This window comes from Cebus imitator, unplaced genomic scaffold (genome assembly GCF_001604975.1).
Source record: "Cebus imitator isolate Cc_AM_T3 unplaced genomic scaffold, Cebus_imitator-1.0 Scaffold181, whole genome shotgun sequence".
Lineage (NCBI taxonomy): Eukaryota > Metazoa > Chordata > Mammalia > Primates > Cebidae > Cebus > Cebus imitator.
In genome coordinates, this window is record NW_016107496.1 from 3,607,919 (window position 1) to 3,619,432 (window position 11,514).

Sequence of the window (11,514 nt, forward strand, 5' to 3'; positions counted from 1 at the left end):
CGGAGGTTGCAGTGAGCCAAGATTGCGCCATTGCACTCCAGCCTGGGCGACAAAGTGAGACTTTGTCTCAAAAAAAAAAAAAAAAAAAAAATAAACTAAAAAAAAAAAAAAAAAAAAAAAAAAAAAAGAAACCCAGAACCCAAACATTCTGGAGTTTGACTAACTAACAGTATTTTTAGATCTGCTCTCCTCTGAAGAGCTCTGTAACTCTCAGCTCAGGCCCAGGCAGGCATAAATAGTTAGCATGGTGTTGAGGAAGCGTTGTGGTAACTGCTCTGAGAGCTCTGGTAGAACAAGGTAAGTTTGCTTCTGGAAGAACAGGAAAGTGCTGGACCATGTGTCTAGGCCTGGAGGTCTGCAGGCTTTTTCTCCCTGGTACAGCAACATACTCAACTCTGGATTGTCCAGACACTGATAGTCCTGTTGGAATGTTGTGTAACCTGCCCACTGGGGACGTGACCTGTCTGTAGAAGAAAAAGCACTGGCTTGAGAGTCAGGCAGTGAAGGTTATTAATCCTGGCTCTAGGACTGCCAATGTGACCCTGGGCAAAACTTGTGTACAGGTCTCAATTTCCTCATCTATCAAATAAAATTAATTTTTTCCCAAGAATTCTTCTAGCTGTTATTCTAGTGATGATAGTTATAAAAGATTGACATGGAAATGACAGACCTGAGGCTAATTCATTTTGGACTGTTCTGGAAGGAAAGAATGAGAATTATAAGGAAAAGTATGGATTCAGTTGTCCAGACTCACCCAAGTTCCTGTGGCCATGGAGGGGTACTGGTTATAGTTAAAAGTCAGAAGGATTATTATAGTTAAAAGTGAGAGATAGAAGGATGTAGTTAAAAGATAGATAGAACTTACTTAAGTGAGTTCTCATGGAGCCACAATTCTTCTTGGGAGCTGCAAAGTCAGCCATGGTACTTACTGAATGTTTTCATTGTTGTTGATGTCATGACGCATCAAATTCTCAAACAAATGGTTTTTTGTCAACCAGGAGTAAGAGAGTTTGTCCCTGTTGGAAAGCCAATGGTGAATGAGCTGAGGAGGGGGCAGCTTGTGTGGAGTATGTGTATTTATCTGTATTCTTTTCCATAGGTACCATTAAATTTGTCTGGCTTAATTTAATGGGGACTTCTGGGACCTGCAGAGACTGTAAAGGGCGAGGGTAAGGCTCTTGTCATCTGTTCAGGCTCCTCTCCTTCCAGTGGAACTTCCTCACTCTCTCCCTCTCCCGTCAGCCTCTCCCCTTTTCCAACTTGTGTGTATGTTCTACTGCCTTCTCGATTTTCTCTTCCCTCTGTGTTTTTTCTTCTGCCTCTCAACCACCTTTCCTTCCAGGTCGTTTGAGTCAAGTTGAAGTAGGCAGCTGGTGTTACCCACTTCCTCTACCTGGGGGGCCCAAACTGTGTCTTCAGTGCTAGGGGCTTTATTCTAACACTCTGGAACCTCTGTTTTCTTTTCTTTTTTTTTTCTTTTTCTTTTCTTTTTGTTACCTTTTTTGTTTTTGTTTTTCTCTTCTGTTTCTGTGTAGGTCTCTTTAGTCAGCCTTATAGCTAATGCCCTGGGCTACTCGGAACTAGGTGCCATAAAGTCCCTTAGGACCCTAAGAGCTTTGAGACCCTTAAGAGCCTTATCACGATTTGAAGGGATGAGGGTAAGATACTAAGAGCAGCTGATCCTTCTGCATGCCAGTGGAAACTGTTTAAGCATGCTAGAACTGATCACATGGTGGAAAGATCATTCAAACACGAATTCTGTGATGCAGCTGCTGATTTGATCCTCCACTCTCTCCCCCGCACCTGCCCCATGCAAAGGGGAATTGCGTTAAGCTGCCTCATCACATTAATATTGGCCCCACCCCCAACAACATGCCATCGCAGAACATGTTAACATTGGCTATTCTCATTTGGCCTGGCTTACCTGTAGCACTCGGGGCGGCTTTCTGGGCTGTTGATTTAATAGGGAGAATCACCAGGTGCAAAGAAGGGGAATTGTAACCCACAGACCCACTGAAAAGCACAGGCTTCAGGCAGGGAGAGTGCTGTGTAGGGGCATCAGCCAGGTGGGGACTGTGCCCTTGGGGTCACTGAGAAAGCAGCTGAGAATGGGCTTGAAGACATGGTGGCAGGCCTGGGATTGGGGATGGAGCAGAATTTGGCATGGCCCTGGGAGAAGAAATGCTTTTCTTTCTATTCGGATTCCTCTTATTGCACCTTGTTGTTCTCAGCCCAGTCCCATAAGGACTGGCAGCCTCTGTCTGATAGCAAAGCTTTTTTCCTCACCCCCAACCCCTCTGCCCATGCTGTATGGTCCCCTAACACTGTCAAAATGACAACCAGGTATGATGCTAGATAACTGAATATCAGCTAGTTCTGAAATTTCTTAATACCTCCTATTCCTGCTTTGGTGATACTCCACCCAAAACAGTACAAGGTGTTGTCACCCTGCCAACTTAGAAACAAGGTGCCCTCTTGGTGCCATTTTCTTGTCTCTTTTGGTTTAAATAATTGTGCATGTGTGTGCATGCATACGCACGCGCACACACACACAGACATACCCACACTAAAAAGTCAATTTCTTAAAATCAAAGGGGCAACTGGCTTTGGTGGTAATAGTTGTCCTGTGGTGATCAGAGAGAGGTCTGTTATACTTAACGAGACCAAGAAAACTCGCGTCAATTCAGATGTTGAATACATGCAGGAGAGCAAACCAGAGGATATATTTTTAAATGTGCAAACATCAGAATGTAGGAATAAAAATTAAACTGTTACAATAGTCTACATGAAGCAAGACTGATTGGAAAAACTAGATACCAGGACAGTGCTGCTTCATTCATTCCTCATCTGTGATCCCTGGCTGTTATTCCATGAAGCCACCCACAGTTGTATAAGAAGATGAAAACTTCACTGGGACTTGGGAATTTTATTATGTTAATTTATCCCGAAAAATGCTTTTTGCAACAAATTCATGTTTCTTCTGTAGCACAGTCACAGTTTGGTTTACTAAATGTAAGCTTTCTGCAACCCTTCTGAAACCATCTGCAGGAAGGGCAGTTCCACAGTAGTGTAAATTTATTTTAATTTTTTTTAACTTGGGATTTTAAGTCTTGTCCCACAGATAAGAGAGGTTTTAGAATGTGTGCAATAAGGTCATTGCTATGCTCAGGCTAAATTTAGGAAGAGAGTTTATTACACAAGATTCAGTGGTTTAGACAGCCACGGTGTGGTTGAAAATGTGGTTAAAATGCTCTTCTCTGCTCCCTCTACCTTTGCACGTTTTCCAGAGGGAGCTAGTTAAATGTTTTAATAAGTCATACTAGTTTTGTTATAAAGTTGATGATCCACTTTGGTGACTGCAAAACTGAGGACAAGATGCAACCAAAAGAAGTCCACTGAAGACAGTACTTGCAGCATTGTACCTGAGCTCCTCCGAGTCCCCTTGAGATGATCCCTGATCTCCCAAAAGGAGATTGGTGATACCTGAAGAAACCCTCCCCACCCCCAACCCTTCGCAAAAGAAATGCTCATCTGACCCATCTGATGCTTGTTACTAACTCTTTCCATCTAGATGCTCGTTACTGTCCGTCCTGTCCCAGGCAGACAGAAGTAGTCCTCATGGCCGCTGATGCCAGTTTGCTCATGAGGCCGTTACTTGAATAACCTGGATGCGGGAGCCATTTTGGTAGCTCCATCTCCTCCCTTTAGTTGGCCCTTCTTTCTCTACCTTTCCTGGACCCTCAGTTTCCAGTTCCCCAAAATCTTGTGCTTGTCAACTTGAAAGTACTTTAGGAGCCTGGAGGTCCCGAATGCATAATCAGAACAGTAGATAATTTTATTTGAAAAGCATTACGATGTTTTAAGTGAAAAGCATCAAGGTTTTTTTTAGTAAGATAATATGGGCAAGAACAAGTTTGAACCCAAAGCTGGAATTTAAAACAATTAATGTGCAGTGAGGGAAGCTTTGGAATAAGAGTGTGCCATCTCATTTGGTTGACTCCAGACAACTAACAAACAGTATTGACCATGGCTGATTGGGCAGGTGAAAAGGGATCAGGAATCCATTCCTGCCCTGTGGGCTTCCCAGCCCTTCTGTGGAAGAGAAACTGAAAAAGATTGGATCTGGCGAAGCTTATAGTAAGTCCCCCAGTAAGAAACAAAATTAGATACACATGTTTTATTTAAATGTCATTTTTCTATGGGGCATTTTTTTTAATTCTTTGGTTTTGGTTCTTCTATATGCCAACACTTTAGAGATTACCTTTAGAATATTTTAAATGAGAAACCTTTATAAACTGAACACCATCCATGCAGATGGGCTCAACTGTCACTGTGCTGCTCATATTATAGACTCAGAGCTTCATTGAGAGGGAAAATATGACCCAAGCCTGTCCTGGAACACTGATTTCAGTCTCCTCTCCTTCCTCAAACCAAAGACCAGGAAAACTGAAGTACTCATGCTATAGGCAAAGGAATACTTAATGTAGTTCTTTGCTTTTCTCTCCTCCATAGTAATCTTCATTTAAAGATTTTGCTGTGCTATTGAATTTTTGAGGGTATATAATATTAGTGCCATGAAACATGCATGCATTTTTGTTGATTGTCAGTACATAGTTGTCCATTAAAGCCATGTTCCCTCTGCCAGATATTAAAAGCTAGCTGACAGATTTTATAGTATTTAATAACCAACAGTAATGTCCAAGACATGATAGAGAGGACAAAAATATTGTAAGAATTCATGTCCATTGGAATTTTCTCATCAATTAAGTGGGATTTGTATCAGTTGCTAAGTATAAACTTCCACTGAAAAAATTAACTTTTTATAGATTACTAAAATCTAGCTTTGAGTGATATTTCTATGTCTAGTTCTTAACAATAATAGATTTTGTGATAATTAAAGGCAATGTAGAATAACTCGTGTAGAGAAGAGAAGATCAAATTCATTAAGTGACTACCAATGGAAATTTGAATTATCATTTATGATATATCTTTAGTATGAGAGTTCAAAATAAGAAATATGATCTCTTCCCAGTGGTTGCTGAGAATAACAGCACAATGATCATTTTACATATGGAGCACAGTTAAATAGTTTCTACTTAACATGTTGCAGCTTATCAGCTAATGTTCACAGCAAGAAAGAATTATTAGTAAATTTAATCAACTCTGGGCTGGGCACAGTGGCTAACGCCTGTAATCCCAAAATTTTTGGAGGCTGAAGTGGGCAGATTACTTTGAGGTCAGGAGTCCAAGAGCAGCCTGGCCAACATGGCAGAACTCCGCCTCTACTAAAAATTCAAAAATTAGCTGGATGCAGTAGCACCCACCTGTAGTTCCATTTACTGGGGAGGCTGAGGCAGGAGAATCTCTTGAACCCAGGAGGTGGAGGTTGCAGTGAGCCAAGATCACACCACTGCACTCCAGCCTGGGCAACAGAGTGAGAACCTGTCTCAAAAAAAAGTAAATAAATAAAAATTTTAAAGTAAATTTAATCAACTCTGCTTCCTGTTTTATTCATAAAACTAAGGTAAAAAGTTTTTCTGTGGTATGATTACAGTACACTTACATCTTATAAAACTTTGGATTTTATAGGATTTTACATCGTATCAGAGAATAAGGCTCAGTGAATATTTGTGTATATTGATTCATTTGATCAGATGAATAAATACATAAAATTTTGTATATATTTTATGAGAATAAAAGTTCAAAGAGATGACTAGTTAATTTTTCTTCCCTGTGGTAAACATTAACTCATATTTAACTGTAACACATAGTATGTAGGATGGATTAGACTGGGTTTGAGTAGAAGCTTAAGATCATTCTCTGCATAGTCAGAAGAGTTCCAGAGGAAGTAGGTTCTGAACTGAGATTAAAAAGCAACATGGCTAGGTTTCAAGTCTTTGGGGCCTACTTCCTGTGCCACATTTGTAATGGTCTAACAGAAGGTCATGATCTCACACCTAAGTTCTGCTGTGAAATGCTGTCACATAGACTTGAGCTTTTGAATCTTTACATACTCTACTCCCTTATTGTTTGAGAAATTATTTTTCCATTTGTGGATCATCCTCCTTTTGCCTGTTCTTTTGCACATTTCATTGCTTTTTGGTGCTCCCACCAAAGGGTGAGCAACTGTAGAATGAGGAGGTAAATTCAAATCTGAGTAAATGACAAATTTGGTAATTTAAATACATATGAATATCATTCTCCAAAATAACGTTGAAGATTTTCCAGATTTCAGATATCCTGGCTTTCCTTGCTCAAAGTAATAAACAATTAACAAATTAATAAACATTTTATACTAATGACAGAGCTGTCAGATCTAGAAGAGATTTCTTGGTCTAAGAATTAAGAAATAACTGCCTCTCAGTCTAAAGGCCTTCATATGTGAATTGGAGAAACACAAAATGAATATTTTAATCTAAAAGGAAGAGTGACTCCTTAGCAGAAGAATATCATTGCATTTTTTACACCAGATAGAGCAGGTAGCTCTAATCAGCCACATGTCCTATTGAGTGACAATGCAGTCTAAGGCAAAACCAGAAGATAAGGAAAACCTAAACCCTAAACTAAACTGTATGCTACTATGACTTATACTGTAAAGCAAAATAAAAGTTTAAAACAACCCAGAAACTTTGATCCCTCAGGGGTTTTTTTCCTTTGCTTTTTTTTTATTCCTGAGCTTACTCTAGTTAGTGACTTTTAATAATATGCCAATTTTTAAGTTTCAAGAGCAGTGATGATCTAACCCAAAACTCTCTTAAAAAACTTTTAAGTCATCCCTATTTCTAATACGTTGTGATGATTAGAGTCAAGCCCTGGAATGAGCAGAGAGACAACAGCATTAGCCAAGCAGGGAGCGACTCTGATTTAAAAGCCTACAAAATCAGAATAAAAACGCTGAAGAAGAATAATGAACCTTGAGTGAAAAGCACATCTGTTCATATTTTATTTTATACTGTTTGGTAGAGGGAATATAGCTTTTTTTTCTTGAGCCTGCAAAATATGCATGCTCAGCTATTGCCTGAAATAAGATAACTGGCCTTGCGTAGTCATAAAAGAGACGTTATGTACTGTTAACTGGTTCTCTATTAACCACAACGGGTAGTTCTGTGTGATTGTGAACAATCATACCGTGTTTTGCAGAGGGGGAATGTCTGTTGAAAGGCAACTAGCAAACTGAAAGTTACTCATATTTCCCCATTGGGCATATTTTATGAATTGAGGAGAAGGGAGAGTGGACTAAGAAATAATTTTTCAGCCCCAGGCTGATGCATAGGAAAGAAGACCTAGGTCATCTTGGCTGGGGAATTTGTGTTAGCCAAAATAAAGATGAAACTTTTTAAAATTCCTTCAATATAGTCCTAGACTTAGAAATTTTTGGTCGTACTTGTCAGTCTGTCCAGTTACTCTAATTCCAAAGGGAATGTAATGTTTCCATACAGAACAAGCCACACAATGTCATTCCCCTCCTGGAAATCAAAAAATGTGCTTGCTTCCATTTCCACCCAACACTCAGCAACCTCCCCTTCCAATGCAGGTGGTGGTGAATGCCTTGGTGGGCGCCATCCCCTCCATCATGAATGTGCTGCTGGTGTGTCTCATCTTCTGGCTGATTTTCAGCATCATGGGAGTTAACCTGTTTGCGGGAAAGTACCACTACTGCTTTAATGAGACTTCTGAAATCCGATTTGAAATTGAAGATGTCAACAATAAAACTGAATGTGAAAAGCTCATGGAGGGGAACAATACAGAGATCAGATGGAAGAACGTGAAGATCAATTTTGACAATGTTGGGGCAGGATACCTGGCCCTTCTTCAAGTGGTAAGTAATGTTTTGTTTTGTTTTGTTTTTTTCAGTTCTGTGAAATTCAGGCAGCTAGCACAAATCCCATTAGGCGTCTTCTCAGCCCTGCTTCTAGAATCAGGATTATTCTCAGTCAGTCCAAGAGAACAGTGTTGTTCCCCAAACCAGTTTCAGAGAGACACCTTTCCTGAGTATTCTCTGACTTCTACCAGATCTCATGCAAAGGAAATCTCTCATTGTGCTCAGGAGCAGAGAGCTGTGCCCAGCAACAAATAAAGATTCCTGCAGTGTAATAAAGTGGCAGAGAAATCACTTTCCCTTCCCGGGTCAGAGAGTGCAGTTAAAGAGAAGGGCAAAAAAAATCTAGAAGATAAGCCCATAGAGAAAAAAGTATGGCAATTGTGATGGAGCAAAATAATCGTACATACTCACTACATTCAAGTTAATTTAGGGAAAAACCATGGCAGTGCCTTGGTGCCACGCTCACGTTAGCTTCACCCCAGAGAAAGATATCAGATTACTGTATTACAGAAAGGAAGGATTTAACTACCTAGATAATTATCTTTTGCCTAATTTTATTTCTTCCTGCTTAGTTTTCACTTCCTCTCTCACCAATGTTTTGGAATGTGTGACAAGACAATATAATGCAGAGAAAGTTCATAGGCTTTGAAATCAGACTGATATAGATTTGAACCACACTCTGATATTTACTGAATACGTAACTTTGAACAAATTATTCAGCCTCTCTCTCTGTTTCTTCATCTGTTAAATATAGAAAATGATACCTTGCATTGGTTAAGAGAATTTGTGATTTTTTAAAATTTCTTAGCACAATGCCCAGCACATAACCATGCTAAATAATGGAAATTGCTATTAAATATTTTTGTTACTATATTGCCATGCCTATATCATACAGTTCTTGGGAGACTAACTGCAATAACACAGATAAAGCTCTTAACCTAACCTTACATATAGTAGACACTCACTGTCAACTCATAGTAGAAGGCAAAGTTCATGGAATGAACTAGTTTTTCCTACCCCAAAGCTTTTTTGCTGTTCTATCCCAGTTCAAGAAATTGGACGCACGAATTCAATCTGAATTGGAGCCGCTCCAGAAAACCAGTGCATATTAACAAGCCAGTCAAATATGGTAGTCACAGAGTCCCTGCCATATGCAAGATGCTGTGCTTGACAGTACAGTACTAGGGCCATCAGATGAATAAAGACCTTCCTATGCCCTGAAAAAACTTAGAATCTGGTTGAGTAAGTAAAACATGGAGAATGGTACATTGATAATCCATATTTGTTTCCAAAATCAGGCTAGATATAGTAGACTGAAGGAGTAGAGTTGGGAAGGGACTGTCAAAGATAAAGCTGGTATTGCCACTACATAGGCTACACATGTGTATATTAGTAAAGGGTAAGTCTGATCTTTTTTTTTTTTTTTAATGCAACTATGGGTTTTTCAGACCCCTATCGCTTAACACCTTTTACAGAACTGATTCCTCAGTGGAATGGAGTGCTAAGTTCTCAGCATTTTCAGGAGATTCCTGTCATTTGCTCATAAAAGTTTTTCCTAACTTTAGGCAGGCTTCTCAGGCCCATGTTTTTAAGTCCTTTTGTAAAGTCTTAATCCAGTTACCATTTTCAACATGTTTATTTGCCATACTTTGTTGTTATTTTCAGGGACAAAGCCTCCTTGGGACCTATAGTAACAGAAAATTCTGAGTCCAAGGGAGGCTGCACCCAAACCCCCATTCTGTGTTCTCACTGAACCTAAGCCTGGCCTTTGAGACCCCTGCCTAGACTCCCATCCACTCCCTTAATAGGCACAGTCTAATGACTGCCTCTGTTTGCCAGGCAACCTTCAAAGGCTGGATGGACATCATGTATGCAGCTGTAGATTCCCGGAAGGTAAGGATGTACATGGCGAAAATACAGCCTTCTCAGATGGTTGGAAAACAAGTAGGTTGTTAGATCCCACCAAGAAAGAGGAAGGAACGGAGGATGGAGGAGTTGTCATTTCTCTTTGGAACATTTGTTGCTTGTTTTATTGATTATAGATCATTTTCCTCGACTCAGTATGTCATCACTGTCTTACATTGGCCCCCAGTGATTAGAGTGTTGATTTTTACATGGCCCCAGGGAAGCTGTCTATGCTTCAGTCCTGCTTCATAGCAAAAGTATGGCTCCTAGCAGACAGCCCACCCTCCCTGTGGCCTCATGATTTGCATGTTGTCCACATGAGTCAGAGGAGGGCTAGCGCCCTCTCAAGGCAGGACATGCCAGCGTAGAGAAGGAGGCAGGTAGAAAGAATCTAGGGCTCTCCCACCCCAGCATGTTCAGCAGCTCAAATGGTCAGTTATGGCTGATGGCCTTGGCATATCAAACTCCAAACTAGGAGCTGATTCTCTTCCTTTTATCCTGTCCTTTGACAGCCTGATGAGCAGCCTAAGTATGAGGACAATATCTACATGTACATCTACTTTGTCATCTTCATCATCTTCGGCTCCTTCTTCACCCTGAACCTGTTCATTGGTGTCATCATTGATAACTTCAATCAACAAAAGAAAAAGATAGGTCTCCTCCCCTCATTGCCAGTGGCTGGAAGTCAGCCCAGATAAGGGGCACCTTTGTCCCTTTTCTCTAGAAAGAAAATGTCCCTCTTTCTTTCTCTAAAATTCATATTGTCAGCTCACTGTGACCCTGACCACCACGTACATTAGCCCCAGCCTACTCTCTGTTTTGGGGGCTGGATTTTGCAGCACATAGTTTACCACACTTAACGAGCAGTCCTTTATTCTTGAGGCCTATTACTGCTCTTGGTCTCCCACCAGAAGCAGGTAGGTCAGAGAGTACAGTCTAGCAACAGAAATGAAAAGGAAAGAAGCAGTTGAATAACTATTACAAGAAGTAAAAACTCTCTAGATTTGTGGTTATCTGTGTCAGTCCCTGAGCACTGGCAAATTGGGATTTGAGAGACCGTCCTTGGAAAATTCACTTCCTTACTTGTTCTAGATGGTTAACAAGTTTTAAAAAGCCAATTGGAAAAATTGCTCTTGTTACTCATTTTGTAAGTCAAGTCTATCCCAGCATACTCCAGGAAACCCTCCAAATTGCTTTCTTGCACCAGAATTTCTAAATTTTGAGTATCATCTAAAATAAATTGGCTATTAGCTAGGACATGAAGATCTTTTTTTTCTAGAATGTATCAGGAAAGCAGGCCCTCAAAAAAATGAGACTGTGAAATATGACTGCCTTCAAAGTCATTCCTCTCAAGTTTACCCTTTCATGAGGGTCTATAATTGGATAGTCCATTTCCTTTCTACCTCGGGACTGGCAGATCTTAGAAATTCTGAGCTAAAAACAAAGGCAGGGGTCTCTTTAGAGCTGAATGATTATCGCAGGTCTACCCCATCTTGGGACAGCTACTAGCTACGCTGTTTTTTGCAAAGGAAAGCATAGGTCTCCCCTCAGTTCTCAAAATTGAATCTTAGGTCCAAACCCATAGCATGTTGAGAGCCAGTTGTAATTGTCTGTTTTCTTCTTCCCTCCTTTACTTTGGAGGTCAGGACATCTTCATGACTGAAGAACAGAAGAAGTACTACAATGCCATGAAAAAGCTGGGCTCAAAGAAGCCACAGAAACCTATTCCCCGCCCCTTGGTAAGTGCATTGTGTGGGCTGAGGGCTTAGTGAGAACTCATATTAAAA

At 40.4% G+C, this 11,514-nt stretch overlaps 1 protein-coding gene across 2 annotated transcripts in view; it reads left to right on the forward strand.

Moving 5' to 3' along the window:
* The window catches only part of SCN8A (sodium voltage-gated channel alpha subunit 8), a 96,349-nt gene that overhangs the window by 62,966 nt on the left and 21,869 nt on the right, over nucleotides 1-11,514 (forward strand). Inside the window, exons 11-15 of one of the 2 annotated variants that reach the window (XM_017545694.2) lie at nucleotides 1,536-1,658; nucleotides 7,535-7,819; nucleotides 9,662-9,715; nucleotides 10,240-10,377; nucleotides 11,362-11,466. In XM_017545694.2, the coding sequence (XP_017401183.2) occupies nucleotides 1,536-1,658; nucleotides 7,535-7,819; nucleotides 9,662-9,715; nucleotides 10,240-10,377; nucleotides 11,362-11,466 (705 nt within the window). The remainder of the gene's footprint in view (nucleotides 1-1,535; nucleotides 1,659-7,534; nucleotides 7,820-9,661; nucleotides 9,716-10,239; nucleotides 10,378-11,361; nucleotides 11,467-11,514) is intronic. The other variant, XM_037744723.1, reaches the window with a different exon arrangement.